Below are 15017 nucleotides of genomic sequence, written 5' to 3'. Positions count from 1 at the left end.
GCCGTAAACGAGTCATACATTGAGCCTGGCGTCGAAGTAACACTCAGGCAGGGAGACGAGGTCGCCTTCATTCCAGCAATCAGCGGTGGGTGACCTGCAAGTCTTCTGTATACAAGAAACAAAGTGAGGTCATTTAATGATCCAGCGAAGGGACCTTTGAGAATTACTTATACAGCAGTGTAGTGCCAAGAAACACTGAAGCAAGCGTACCTTTAATCCAGCTATAGGTTATCAAGGAATCAACATATCTGTGCAAATCGTAGCCGACAAAGAAGACCTATACGAGTTTCTCACTTGAAAGTGCCTCAAAGAGGATCACTTTCTTCCCGGCCGTGCCATCTGTGGGACTTAGAGGCATATCAATATTGATCAAAGCAACATGAATCACGTAGAGCTATCGGAGGACGCACTGGACGTCGGAGCCGTTCTCGCACAGGTTGGATCTCATGACTGCGGCGCAACATCGGTCTTCTTGGGAACCACGCGCAATCACTGCGATGGAAAGCCAGTTTACAGGGTGAGTTACGAAGCGTACGCGCCCATGGCGAAGCGCGAAATGCTGCGCATCTGCGAAGCCATTCGTGAACGGTGGGCCGTGAAGAACATCGCCATCGTTCACCGGCTGGGAGACGTGCCGCTGGGCGAGTCCAGCGTGCTCATTGCCGTCTCCTCCGAACACCGCCAGGAGGCGATGGACGCGTCGAAGTACGCCATCGACGAGCTCAAGCGACGTGTGCCGATTTGGAAGAAGGAGCACTACAATGACGATCACGAACAGTGGAAAGCGAACAAGGAGTGCTTCTGGACCGAAGGACGCTGAACTTTGAAGTTTTTCTAGCTGTTGTTATGCGTCTGAGGTGGGTTTTATAAAAGGGCGAATGTCTTATTGGGTCATGCCTTTGAGAGCACGAGCAGCGTTAGTAAGGAAGGACTGACAGTTTAGTTTAGTTAAGCCACAGTTTGTGTTTTCATGACACTGTTTAACCTAGCTGGTTAGAGCTAGTCTTGCCTGTTTTCTATTCGTATATGTTGCATAAATAACCCACGATAGGCTACATTTAAAAAATGTCAGGATTCCTGCTTTTGCTGTGTCTTCATTGAGTGCTCTTGAGACTTAGTTTTAACAGACTTCATATTTCAACTGCGTTCCTCTTGTCTCTGGTAAGCTGTTTGAAGGTTCCATAAGAGACGCCCAGTGTTTCGTTCGATTCTCACCCGTTCTGTTGATCTCGTTGAGCCGTTTCGATGTTATAATTACTGAATGCTACCGTTGCAATGATTCACGGGTGTCATGTTCTTTAGTTAAGGGTGGAGGGATCAGATAAATTGAGTGCTGGTTCTTAAATGTACGCGGACGTTTGCCTTTTGTATGTTTTCTTTGGAAGCCTATACTCACGAGTCAAACGTACGGTGCTTTGGACGGGGGTGTCTATGACGCGTAGTTATTTGATGAATATTACTGTGCATGCCCTTCATTCCAGTTTTTCGCATATGTTTTCAACAGGAAAGAACTTTCGTTTTCAGATATTATTGAGTAGAGAAAGTACTGCTACGCATAACGTCAATAAAGAATGTTGATATAAAAGCGAAGCAAGAGTGTTCACTTTATCCTTGTGTTTTGCTGCCCCATACAGGTTCTGGCCACACGAACACGAGCTGAGTGTCTACTGAAGCTACATCGTTGCGTGTTACTACATTTTTCATTACTCTAACACTTTGGTATTTAGCGCGATTCCTGAAGCTCTGTAAATATTTTCTGTATTATTTTCATACCTGCCAAATGGTGCGGTAAAAAAACCGGTCTTTTTAGTATACATAGATATGTCGTGCATGCGTATTTTTTCCACGGCGTTTTCGTCACGACTCCTTGCTTATTTTTATGGAGTAAGTAGTTTCTAAATATTTTTGCAGTAAGGAGATTTATCATAACTTATTAGTTCCTCGCCCCTTTTTTCACTATCTATATTTATACTCGCTCTGTAAAAGCCTGTAGTAGTAAAAGCTCTGTAGCAAACGCTCTGTAGTAGTCGAGGAGCGCCGTGCGACGCGAGCGAACTGTTACGAAGATGATGCTGTTCTATCCAGAGCCTAGCAAGCCGAATCCCCCCGTCTGCGTCACCGGTGTGCCGTTCGCAGCGCTGCCATCGGTGGCGCACGAGGCGAATAGGTTGATTATGAAGACACCACTCCAGGACGACTCAAGTTTGCAAGACCTCATTTACGCTGTTTCGTGTGAGTGCCCAGCACGCGGTGCTACGAATGCAAAGTCTGGTGAATCGGTGCCGATGAAGTGTTGATGTCCACGGAGCACGGCGGCGGCGACCACGACAGGGCCGCTAACTTTGTCTGGTAGAGCACGAGTGTGTAAGTGACCACGACGCCGACCATCTGCAAGAGGAAAATCTGTATTTGCATGAAGAAGGAAATCGCATCATACCGCTATTCTAGCGCAATGCGTGTTAATTCAAACGAGAACGAAGCTTTGCCCTAAAGGTTTAGTAATCCATAAAAAATCACGCAAAAAAAAAGTGATAGTAGAAAAAAATTCATCAGTCAATCCACTCCGTGAAAGCCGATGACCAGCGAAGCGGTGTACCACACGGATTCATTAAGGCGAAAGCCTTAGATTCCTCAAGAAACGCGAACATCAAACAGGACAGTGCGGAAAAAACGACGCCCGAACGTTCATCTTCCCATTTGTACATACGCCAACATCCTAATTGAAGTTCCCTATACCCGCCAATGGGGAACTTCAAAAATTATTTTCTTGCTCAAAACAAACAGTGCAGTTGTAAAACGTGCCAAATAGAAAGAGTTATTTACTTGTTTTCTATTCAGTTCTACATCCGATTTTTTATTGGAGCACCGTGCTACCCGCGTCTCAATATGGACCAAAATGAAGATTTTCTTAATAATGCGATTTATTCTCGTAAAACCTATAAGCTTGCGTGGTCGGGACAAATTTTAGACACAGAATGTACGTTCCGCATAGTAAGTAATTATTCCTCAGCTATTCTTACGTAGCCTAATATTACAAAGGAAAAATGCAAACATACATAATTTTGACAAAATATCTGGAGGTGTACAGGATAGAAAAAATGCAGTAATATTATTGAGCATCGAACGCCTCACACAAATGCATTTGCTTAATGTGTAACCAAACGGGGTATTGAAGCGAGAACGGATACTCTCAGAGCAAATGTTCTGACAAACATCACACAGACGACATTCTGCAATATTCGCTAGGCTCACATGTGAACAAAAAATTCCTTCTCTCCGACATATTCTAGCAATTTACTGCTTTCAGTGAAGCATATCAGCACGATTTCTTTTGAATATGTTTCGGGTGGTTGCCAAAATGGCAGGGACATTTGGTGTGGAAGGATCCGCCTGTAATTTAACTCCGTGTAAGCGGCTCTATAATAGGTCGTGCCTTGGCACTGTATAAATTTCGCCATGTGGACAAAGAAATCATATTAACTCTGATACATGTAACTGCTACATTATACAAAATTTGTCTGGGAACATCAACATCGAGTTCGATATCCGTTTTCATTGGTTGACGAAAACAACTAGCCCAGCAACAAGTACTTCTAAGTGAACCTTAGTGGGTGCCCCAATTTAAATTGATTGCGAGACCGAGCCATCTCATGTCACAAACACGCACGTTAACACTTGCAAACTCGTGCGCGTGAAGGCGAGTTTATCGGTTATTTCAAACGCATTTAAGATATTTTGCGTCATACCGGTATGAATATTGGTGATTCAACATTGAAGAAGCCGCAGGCGTTGAAGGTGAACGTCTCTTCCTTGAAACGCAGCAGCAGAGAAAGGACCTGAAAATTGTGCGTCCATGTTGGCAATCATCATCGTCGTCATCATGACGTCATTATACTGAGCATATTTGATGCCCACTGCAGGACAATCGCATCTTCCAAATATCTCCAATTTACCTTACCTTGTACCAGCTGATTCCACTTTATCCCTGCGAACTTCTTAATTTCTTTGCTCCAACTCGGTCGCTACCGTGCTCGGCTGTACTTCTCGTCGCTTGATATCCATTCGGTTATTCTAACTGAGCGCCGGTTGCCTGTGCTACGCATTACGTGGCCGGTGCAGGTCTGTTTCTTTCCGCAATGTGAACTACAGAATATAGGCTACCCTCTTTGTTCTCTGACCCATTCTACCGTCTTTCTCTTAATGGGGTCCTGCAAAACCTTTCCAAGTAACCGTCGAATGGCTTCATTAAAGGAGTTTATTGCCTCACGAATCGACAGCGCCAAAAATATTTACAATCCGTGAAGTACGAGTGGAGTTACAGAGATGTGTCGCGCGCTGTCATTGCTTTCTCTCTTCTCTCGTCCCGACGAGCGCGCTGGAAGCCAAGCAGGGAGGGATGGCACGGGGGAAAGAAGTTACGTCACGCGCGCAGTTGAGCACATTTTTTTTTCTTCGAACGTGCGGCTTACGTTCAATGAGATAGCGAGCGAGCGCGCGCATGTGGCGGCCTCAGTAACTATGCATTCACGATGCTCAATTCAGCCAATGGCCGTGAATTTGGGTATACGGTGCGGTCACTTGGGTATATGGCATCATTTGTAGAAAGAAGAGGCAACGATTTTTAGCTGACTTTGAAAATTAGTTGTAAATTCCTGGCCGCGTGCTGCGCTATAATGTTTGGCTCGCACGTTCTCAGAAGGCTCGACTACCGATCGGCAGCGTTTTCTGACCATGCTGAAAAAGTGTTGCACGACCCTGTCAGAGAACGCTTATCATTTTCCGTTTCTTAGCGCGCTGCATGGTTTTTATTTTTTTTTTCTCGAATTTACTTGTTATTTTCCAAGTTTCAGTTCCATATGTTATAATTGACATTATGCAACGAGTGTACACTTTTCGGTTTAGGGACGGCTGCAGACTGCCTTTGATGATTTGGGAGTGCCTGCTGTACGCGCTACAGCTCATCCCTATTCTTACGGTCTTCAATGTTTTTTTTTTTTTTTTTTTTTGCAACTTGTTGCCATCATTGCTGAAGGTAATTATGCCATCTGAAAAGTGTTGTTATTTGCTTATATATCTCCGTTTATATTCATTCTTATTTCGTTGCAATTAACGAGGTTGTATAAAACTGTTGATCCAATAAAAACAAAAAGACTCTCTAGATATGCCACTTATTAGTATTGTCCGGTTATCGATTGATTGAGAGTATCATTTTCAAATTACATTTTAGTATATGTAACGACGGGTGCAATGTAACGTAGGAAATCGATTGTTCTGAGAGATCTCCGGGCTAGTTCTGATGACTTGGGGTTCTCTAACGTGCAACTATGTCTAAATATACAGCATTATTTCATTCTGTTCACATCGGAATGAGGCATCCGCGGCCACATGCATCGAACCCGGGATCTCATGCTTATCGAAGGAATATCATAAATGTAAACCAATGTGTGCGCATCATCCGAGCTAAAACTTACTTTCATGAGAGCGGTTCGGTTCTGATCCTGCTCGACTGTGAAAACGTGTTGCTTTCATTGCCAAGATGAACTCCTGCTGCAACTCTGGGTGCGCTGTGTGTGCTGCATGCTAAACGTCGAAGCAGCAGCGGCGCGTAGTATTGTGACCAGTGGCATATATAGCAGCGGTGGAGAAGGTAAGTACACGCGAAATGCTCTTGGTTATCGTGCGATACCCGTCATGTTCAGTGACGGAAGCAGGTCCACACCATTTCATATGGGCATGTCAACGGTTACAGTCAGAACGCTCCCCTCTCCTTTTGCAAGCAGGCCTTCGCTACAGTGTTACGACCAGCTATGACTACTGAATACATGATAACTGATTCCACAAGACAGTACTTCAATTCATGCACAACGCATGTCTTACAGCACACATCTGATGCACACATATACACAAAGTGTTACGCCTTAAAGGGCTCATGAACCACTTTTCCAAGTAATGATCTAATGGCCTCAGTATCGGAGTGTACTGCCTCCCGAATCGATTGCCGCAAAAATTTCTCGAATCCGTCAAGAATCAGCGGAGTTACGGGGGTTTGGCGCACGCTCCCAGCGCTTTCTCTCTTTTCTCGTGCCGACGAGCGCACTGGAAGCTAGACAGGGAGGGATGGCATGGGGGAAAGAAGTTACGCCAGCGCGCGTCATGAAACGCGATCGCTCTCCCGCTGTGATTCGCTTGCGCGAGTGCGGCGCCGGCAAGTGGCGGCATTCCGCGGCAAGAAGCGCATCTGATCCGAACGCCGCTCTCGATTTACGTCGGCTATCGGCCAATAAGCATGCTATGTCTTTGCGACGTACAGCGGACAGACGCCCCGCCCACCGACGAGAGTGAGAACCGGCCTCTGTTTGAAAAGAGGGTGCCTGGGGAAACGGCAACTTCGCGCTCCGCTTGTGGCCATTACGCAGCGCGCACGACTGTAATATTTGGCAGAGCAGTTCATAGCCGTGTCAGCTTTCCGCAGGATGTGTTTTTTCAATCAGCCCAAGGGGTGCTTCATGACCCCTTTAAATGGCCCCTAAACCATCCAGAGATCGAAATTTAGTTGTGGTGTGACCGTCGTGCACGAGTCTACAACGAACACGTAGTCGTGGGAATTTTTCGAAACGCAGCCGTAATCACGGCCGGGCTAGACCGCACGCGCGCTCCTTTCCTTACGGCCTTCTCACCCGTCGCGAAAGCAATGGGAGAGTTTCTCAGTATGTTTCGCCGCCCGTCGGCGGTAGGGGCGCTGCGACCCTGACCGTGCATCTGCTGCGCCGCGCACACGGCACAAGAGTGTTGCTCGATGTGAAACCGCGGAAGGGGGGTTCTCGACGGAGAAAGGGGAGGGGGATTATTCAAGAAGTCAGGGGTAGAGGGAGGATCGTCTCGTTTAAAAAAAACTAATGTTATCAGACGGCTCTCCGCATAATGTCGGTATGCATGTGCTCGTGGATAATACAAGCTTAAACTCAGTAAAACTGCGGAAGAATCGGCTAACGAGGGATAATGCAGGAGGGTAGCGAATTGGACGAGTTGGAAATTGCTCACGATGGTTAGCGCAAACGCAACACGGACGAAAAGAAGAAAAAACGACGACACAAGCGCTATCTAACAACTCAATGTTTATTGGAAAAATCACAAATATATATGTATAAGAAAGAGAAAAAACAACAAACCCACACATGCGCCAAGGATAATTGACAGATAAAAACGTGTATGCTAACAAAACTACGCCCTTTCCAGGAAAGACACTTCCTCATCAATCAAAGCGATAGAAGGGCAGCTCACGCAGTTATCTTTCTTAGACATATATATTTGAGATTTTTCCAATAAACATTCAGTTGTTAGATAGCGCTTGTGTCGTCGTTTTTTCTTCTTTTCGTCCGTGTTGCGTTTGCGCTAACCATCATGAGGCATAATGCAGGAGGCATGAAGCACTGGCAACGATCAGAGAGAGAGATAAACAACGCTGCACCTGTTCTGCAAGCAGAGAGCACCAAATACCTTTGGCCCTTGCTCTCGTTGGACAACGAGGCCGCAATTAAGAGAGGTCGCTTACATAAATGACGAGCACGCCTTCCCCTTGCTAGCTATTTTCTATTTCTTTATTTTTCCAAATATATTTGGAGTGGTTTTCAGGGCTAAATGCTGCGGTCTGCAGCTTGACAGCTCTTTGAAACACGTACGTGAGTTGTATATCTAATGGTTGAAAATAACTGCGTATAGGGAGAAAGAAAGTAAAAAAAAAAACAAGAGAGGACTCTTGCTGCTGAATAACCCCTTCGGACGGCACGCCCCGAGAGTGGTACCTGGTGTTAACACCACCTGGAAACATTAATTCCAGGCAGGGGCGTAGCCAGAAATTTTTTTCGGGGGGGGGGGGGGTTCAGCCATACTCTATGTATGTTCGTGCGTGCGTTTGTATGTGTGCGTGCCTATATACGCAAGCAAAACTGAAACATTTCGGGGGGGGGGGGGTTGAACCCCCCCCCCCCCCTTGGCTACGTCCCTGATTCCAGGGACTCCGAGCTCTTTTGCGTTCCTTTTGTTAGCGTCAGGATGGCTGGGCCGTAAAATAAGACACAATAGAAAACGTAACGCACGACACACAGTTAAAAGGGAAAAAGAAGTTTACATTTAATTATCAACAACTTGGTTACAACGCCAAACTCATAACACAAAGTCGCATACGCATATTCGCTCAAATCGCACTGCTAACAACGCACAACCGCTCTAATCGCACCGCTCAAACGCACAACCGCTCAAATCTCTCGCACTTTTCAGACTCTCCTCGTCGCTTATTATTATTACAGACCTCGGATTTGACTCTTGCACTGCGCTACTGACGACCAACAACAGGCAGCATCAGCTGTACAAGCTACTGGGAGCACAAGACAGGAACGAACTACACAACCCGAGGCCTGAGTTTCTAGCTCTTTTGGACAGGATAGTGGTCTTTTTCGATAAAGCCTCTGAACACCTGCCACGCAGGAATGTGCTAGGAGTTTTGGAAACAGCAGTCCAGCCCTACTTGCAACGCGCTCCCATCTTAAGTTGCCCTGAAGGCGTTGACGACATCCAATCCCGACGATCCGCAGATCTCATAGCCGAAAAATTCCTAAGAATTCTCCTCGTCAATCACACAAACCAACTGACTGACGCGAACGACAAGCCTTCCACCTACGCACACAAGCCGACTAGGAAGCATTTTAGGTTGTGAACGAGACATTTGTGAAGTCCGGCAAAGTTTTCACTTGAAAGCGTTCAACTATTTGCGAGTGCTTACGAGCAATGAATATTTATTTCCAGACCTCAGAATGTCTGCACGTTTGATGGTGGAGCGCTGTACTCCCGGCTCTTGCATTTATACGTTTTTTCGATAAGCTTAAGCTCGATGCACATTGCGCATATAAGAAGTCAGAATAAACCATTTGTGCGTCTTCAACGATTAGGCAACTTGTTTTTCAACGCGCGGTGAGTGAAGAAGCGCGCCTGAACTCATGTGCCGGCGTTGCGCGCGCTGCACGGAGCGGCGGAGGATGGATGCTATGAGCGTCCCCTTTATAACGGGGCGGTGACATGTCTGCCACCAGGCTCGAAGGATAAAAAAAGAAAAAAAAAAGAAAAAAAAACTTCCTTGTTTCATGTTGTCCTAATGCCTTATCTACATTGATTAAATCTATGTTATTATAACAAAAAAATATAAATTCACAGTCCATCTCTCTGCCTCTTAAGGCAGAATAACCTTTTTTCCCCAAATTATTTATTTTTGTACTTTATCTCTACTTTTCTGCCACCAATACTCTAACCGTCTCTTACTTATTTCTATCGCGGGCGTGTTCAGCTTTCCATTGTTGTCCCTAAAACCCAAGGCTTCATGTAGACTCGTGCCCACACGTATACCTGGGTGAATATCGCCACATTCTATCAGTACATGTTCCATCGTTTCCTTAGTTCCCCCGCAGCATGTACATAGTTCTTCTTCGTTACTGAATCTCGCTTTATAACTACGCGTTCTCAGGCAGCCCGACCTTGCTTCAAACAGTAAAGCGCTTCCCCTTGAATTATCATAAAACCTTTCCCTCCTTATTTCGTTTTTTCCTTTTCGGTAGTTACTCAGAGCCGGCTTCTTTTCCATCGCTGTCATCCAATAAGTCTTCTCCGCCTCTCTGACCTTCCGCTTAATGCTCCTTGTTGCCATATCGCCCGCACTGCCAGCCGTATATTTAGTGGTGAGCCTCCTAGTTCTTTTTCTCCACTGCGTGTCAACGCTTTTTCTATACAAATACCTGAAAACCTTCTCTGCCCATCTACTCTTCTTCATTTTCCTCAGCCTCTCTTCGAATCTCATTTTGCTCTGCGCTTCCCTCACTTCAAAGCCTGTCCATCCCATATCACCCTTCACCGCCTCATTTGTCGTCTTCCCGTGAGCGCCCAAGGCGAGGCGGCCCACCGTCCTTTGATTTACATCAGGGTCGCAGCGCCCCCCTCAAAGCAGCGGCGAGAGGTATGTACTACACCCGATGCGAAGGCCGTAAGAAGCGAGCGCGCGCGTGCGGTCTAGCCCGGCCGTGCCGTAATATCCGAGTTACACGCGTTTGATGATCGAAGCGCTGCGATCGCTCGTTTCACTCTTTCCCTTCGCTGCCCTCCACTCGTCTGCTGGTCTCCTCTCCCGAAGCCGCTTTGCCCTCCTCGCCGAGTGCCCCTCCCAAACACACGTGACATACCGTCATCGCTGACGCGCTCTTTGCAGCAGCGGGCACTTCCGGTCGCCGCGACTCCGTGAACTCCGTGCTTCTGGGCTAACCGTTGATGTCGCCGTGCCGGCCCGTACTCGTACGAATCGTGCCGGTATGGACCCTGTGTTGCGCGCACGCCTACAAAGGATCGCCAACATGATGGACCCGTACGGTGACACGTACGTGTCGCGTCTTTTCATTTTTGAAGTCACCGCTTTTGCAGCCAAGCATCGCACACTGATGCGTGAAAGCCATCGCATGTCGGATTCAGTCCGCGCAGCTTATCAGACCGCTAGGCGTGACTGCTGGTACGCTAGCAATTTGGCAGTTGCATTACGGGCCGCAGTTGCCAATTCGCAAGCGCGCACACGCGGGCAACACGACGAAGAACAGCAAGGAGCGCGGGCAGCTGCTTGCAGACTAACCGGAAGTCGTAGGTTCTTGTTCGACCAATCGCAGCATCGCCTGCATACCGCATCACAGATTCAACACGCTGACGTCACACACGTCACTAGGCAGGCCGGAAGGGCCCAGAGAGGAGAAGAAATTGTTTCCAGGAATTTGTGACACGCCCGCGGCTTGTACCGCTGCCACGTGTGGCATCGTTGATCGTGACGGCATTCTGCACACGATGCTAGTGTTTACTTGAAATGTTTGAAAAAAATATCGTAGGTGGTTTAGGGTCCGTTTAAGAGCAAGCCTTATCACATTTAAAAATGAGACGCTGTGGAAACTGCCCGCACTTCATATAAGCGAAGGTATAAACCCCTCACCTCTTTTTGAAATGCTCTGTCACCGCCGGCCTTAGTCCACGTTAACAGCGACTGCTTCATCTTCCCCGCCTGGAAAAGAGGGGGACCGGTTTGAAAATAAATAGCAATACACATGAAGTACCCATGGCAGGGAACATAATGTTTCTTACTATTACTGGCGCTGCGAGCTGTTGTATGCCTGGGGAATGCTGGGATGTGTCGGATTAGGATTGGCATCGTTCACAAAGAGACCGGACAGCCTGGCTAGAACTATTCTTTGAGTTAGCTTTGGTTTTGAAATGAGCTATTATTTTATAGCATTGCCCAGAAGCAAGATTTGAGAACTTCTGCTTCGATATTCAGTTTTATGAAATGTAGTTAGCGGCCGCTAAAGCTGGAAGTCAGATGACATGGTCAGGGACAGTTTGTAGTCTGTTTCTTCCTTTCGCCGTTTGCTTGTACCCTGCAGGTGAGTGAAATTTGGTTTTGATATGTAAAACTGGTTGATGGGATTCGTTTATGAAGCTTTTCTTTCATAGAATCTTTACTTGCGCAGCCGTATCCACGTTTTAGGCCAAGCCTCGCTCAACGCCAGCCAACACAAGACTCGCAGACACACATCCCCTCATTCCCTTGAATGCACAGGGCCCCTCAAGAAATTTGCATAGACGGCAGCGCCAGATTTCCCTCTAGGTATCACTGTGAGAAACTCTGTGGCTGGGAATGCGAACACTCCTTGCAAACCAATTGCGCTCTATGCGGAAAAGATCGTCGTTGCTCTGAGGGAAATTTCAAAATTTTTCCTCACCTGTTCCGTGACATTTCGGGCATAGCTCGTTGCCACGGCCAAGGTGAACGCAGTGTTAACCACGTATGCAACAGCCATTGCCTTCGAAAGGTAACCAAGATATATTTCGGTCGTGACCATGTAGAACGTCATTGTGCACGTGTTGGTCATTACTGCGGCGAAAGTTACGAGAAGGGGAACGGATAAAAATTTGTCCGCTGTCAGGAAAAGTTGCCTCAGGCTCTGAACAGTGAGGCGGGCCTCGCGGAGAAACTCTGCGCTCCGAGTCCTGATCGCGGACGAAGAACCTGCGTCGAAAAATAAAAGTGAGAGCTTCAAGGTGTTATATCTTTATAGCTAGCGATTCACATTCTATTTATTTTAACCGACACTTTCATATGGCACATGCTAGGATTCATTAATTACCTCACCATGGGGGTCTAGTGGTGATGATGCTCGACTGCTGACCCTAAAGTCGCGGGATCGAATCCAGGCCGCGGCGGCCGCACCATCGATGGAGGCGAAAATGCTTGAAGCCCGTATACGTAGATTTAGCTGCACGTTAAAGAACCCCAAGGGGTCAAAATTTTCGGAGTCCTCTACTACGGCGCCTCTCATAATCATATCGTAGTTTTGTGACGTTAAACCCCAACTATTATTATTAGGATTGATTAATTGAAGCCACGGAGTTTCCAACGCTCCTCAACGCGGAATGAACTTTGAACCTAAATCGGGCATCAACTTTGAGATGTGCGCCATCAGACTCGGGGGGGAAATCGATATCCTAGATATTATTCTGATGGATCAATAAAAAAATTCCCGGGTTTTGCGTGACAAACCCAAGATGTCATTAGGAAGCACTTCGCAAAGAGGGACTTCGAAATAAATTATATCACGTCGGGTTCTTTAACATGTACTTGAATCAACTTGAATCTATAGTTACATAGGTGCTTTTGCATTTCGCCCCCATCGAAATGCGGCCGCCGGGACCGGGAACCGGACCCACGTCCTTAGGTTCAGCAGCATAACACTTCATTCGCTAAGCTACCATCAAGCAGCAGAACACCATAACCAGCATAATGAGTGGCAGCTAGCGAGCAAATTAGCTTCCATTTTAGCTATACCGATGACAGGGCTACGTTTCTGATGTCTACGGGAAGCAAAAAAAGAAGCATAGCAACAAAGAAGGCGCTTTCTTTCGCCGTTCAGACATGGCTTACCGTATTTCTCTATATCGTTCGCAGCCACTTCGATATAGATACCGATGAGCTGCGACGCAAGGCACACAATAGCTTCAGCCATCAAGCTCCAGGAAATGATGTAGAATGCCCCAACGAGAACGAGACAACGATGCACTATCTGCCTCAGACTAGTTGAGCGCACTAGCGCTAGGATCTTCGATGCGACCTGCATGCAGGAGCAGAGGGCTGCGTACATGGCGAGCATCCGCAGCAGCCTCTTGACGCTCTTTTGGCGGCTTCTTGGAGGTGGCCGGAAATTCTCCAAGCGGGCGCACTGTTTGAGGAAAGAGACGAGCAGCGGAGAACGCGCGACAGCGGCGCCGAAGACGATGTAGCACTGCGCCATCATCACCAAGGAGAAGAATATGAACAGTCTCGCTTCGAGGCTTCCGCGGGTGCTGGAATCGAGTATGGCGTCTATCGCGGTAAACGACGCAATGGCTAGGCAGAGCGCGCTGTACAGCGTGTACCACGACTTTTGCCCGTACTCGAGGCTTCGTGGATGCTCTCCCGCGAGTCCACCGACCGGACAGCATCCGGTTAACCAGAAGAACAACAGTAAGCTCTGAAAGCTTTCGTAAGCGGACATGCTGCCGAAGTGGGCTTCGCAGTGCTCTCGAGCGCTGTGAAGCTACAGACTGGCCGACGGCACTCTGCCATACCTGAAGTCGCAAGAGTGCTGCTTGAGGTATCCCGATGACCTATGGCTTATCCCCTACTCTTTCAAAATATTAATTAGGCGTCATTCAACATGAGTGTGACTGGTTTCTGTGTCGCTCTCTTCGGATCATTTCGGCGAGTGTCGGTATTAATTATTCCTTCATCACTTACTCATCTCTATGGATCCGCGGCAGAGCAAAACTGCCCCTCCGAGTCTTTGTGCTTTTCGTCGGTGTAAGTCCTAATTAGGCAGGCTACATGTGTTATGTCATCACGTGGCCTTTGGCATCCTTTCTTTTATATGGCCGCACGGAAGTCGATTATTCGCGTCTCTATGCATAATGTTAGAGAAACCTTTCATTCGATAGTCTCGATTTTCTTTCTTCTTGTGGCATACATTCAGGTACGTTACAATTCAAAAGCCCCTGGTTTTGTTCTCATCAGAACGTGTTACCGTCTTGTTAATTATTTCACTTTGGCGCAATCCCCGAAGTCTCTCGAAGCCGATAAAGAAATCAGAACTGTTATTATAGCCCTCCTTTTTGTTACAGTAATCAATGCCCCACAGTTGAGGCTAATCAATGCCCCACAGTTGAGGCTAATCTAGCCAGCGATTGAAGCCTGCAGAAAACATAACGCGTGTTTACAGCAAGAACTGCGCTATAATTTTCTCCCACCTGGCAGTACGAGCCATGGATGATGTCAGAGCTCGCCTGAACGATGTGTCAGAGTATTTCTGTCGTGAATCATCGGCCCACCTGTACGCTGCATTTCCCGTCACTTGATCCAAGTATTTTAGCACGACAGTGCTTTATGCCGTGGTCCACCCAGACTTCCCTGACATCATTTTCGTCCTGGGTGTGACGTCGGTCAAATGCACACGAACAGATGGCAAAGAAAATGCAGATGAAAAATTTTCGTTCTTTTCGATGACCTGGGAGACGAACCAACGACCTCTCGTCCCGCGACGATAGGACTTGGGCGCTTTACCTACTGCGCTACCGATGCTCATGCATGCGCCTTTACAAACTAGCCTCGTATCTTTTACACCTTCTGCCATTAACAGTGACCTTGGTTTAGCGTGGGGCGGTGTCGCCGTCTTGGAGAGGTGAAGTACTCCATCATGACACTAACGAGCACCAACAGGATGCGCTTCGATAGTTTCAGCGCACTAGAGCCTGGCTCCCCGATTTCTACTCCATTTAGTTTCAATACGGTTTGAGGGAGTGCTTTGTTAAAGTGTGAAACACGCCAGCGGGTAGCGGGATGCCTTCGCACGTGCACGGCTCAAGCTACGAGCTCTGCCTCTCGCGTTCGGGAAGCGCTGTGTGGTATGCATAAG

The 15017-nt window shown here is 47.4% G+C and overlaps 1 protein-coding gene across 1 annotated transcript; it reads left to right on the top strand.

The window, feature by feature from the left end:
- Positions 1-282: 282 nt before the first annotated feature.
- On the top strand, positions 283-906 carry LOC119377951 (molybdopterin synthase catalytic subunit). The gene has a single exon (XM_037647229.2). It carries the CDS (start codon positions 380-382, stop codon positions 818-820), a length of 441 nt encoding a protein of 146 aa, XP_037503157.1. The 5' UTR covers positions 283-379; the 3' UTR covers positions 821-906.
- Positions 907-15017: the final 14111 nt, after the last annotated feature.

The sequence above is a fragment of the Rhipicephalus sanguineus genome, unplaced genomic scaffold (genome assembly GCF_013339695.2).
Source record: "Rhipicephalus sanguineus isolate Rsan-2018 unplaced genomic scaffold, BIME_Rsan_1.4 Seq630, whole genome shotgun sequence".
In the NCBI taxonomy this organism is placed as follows: Eukaryota; Metazoa; Arthropoda; class Arachnida; order Ixodida; family Ixodidae; genus Rhipicephalus; species Rhipicephalus sanguineus.
This window is presented reverse-complemented; position numbering and strand designations above follow the sequence as displayed.

Bases quoted from the DNA above. Each gene is read 5' to 3' on its own strand.
- LOC119377951 (XM_037647229.2), top strand. From the start codon at position 380: ATGAATCACGTAGAGCTATCGGAGGACGCACTGGACGTCGGAGCCGTT.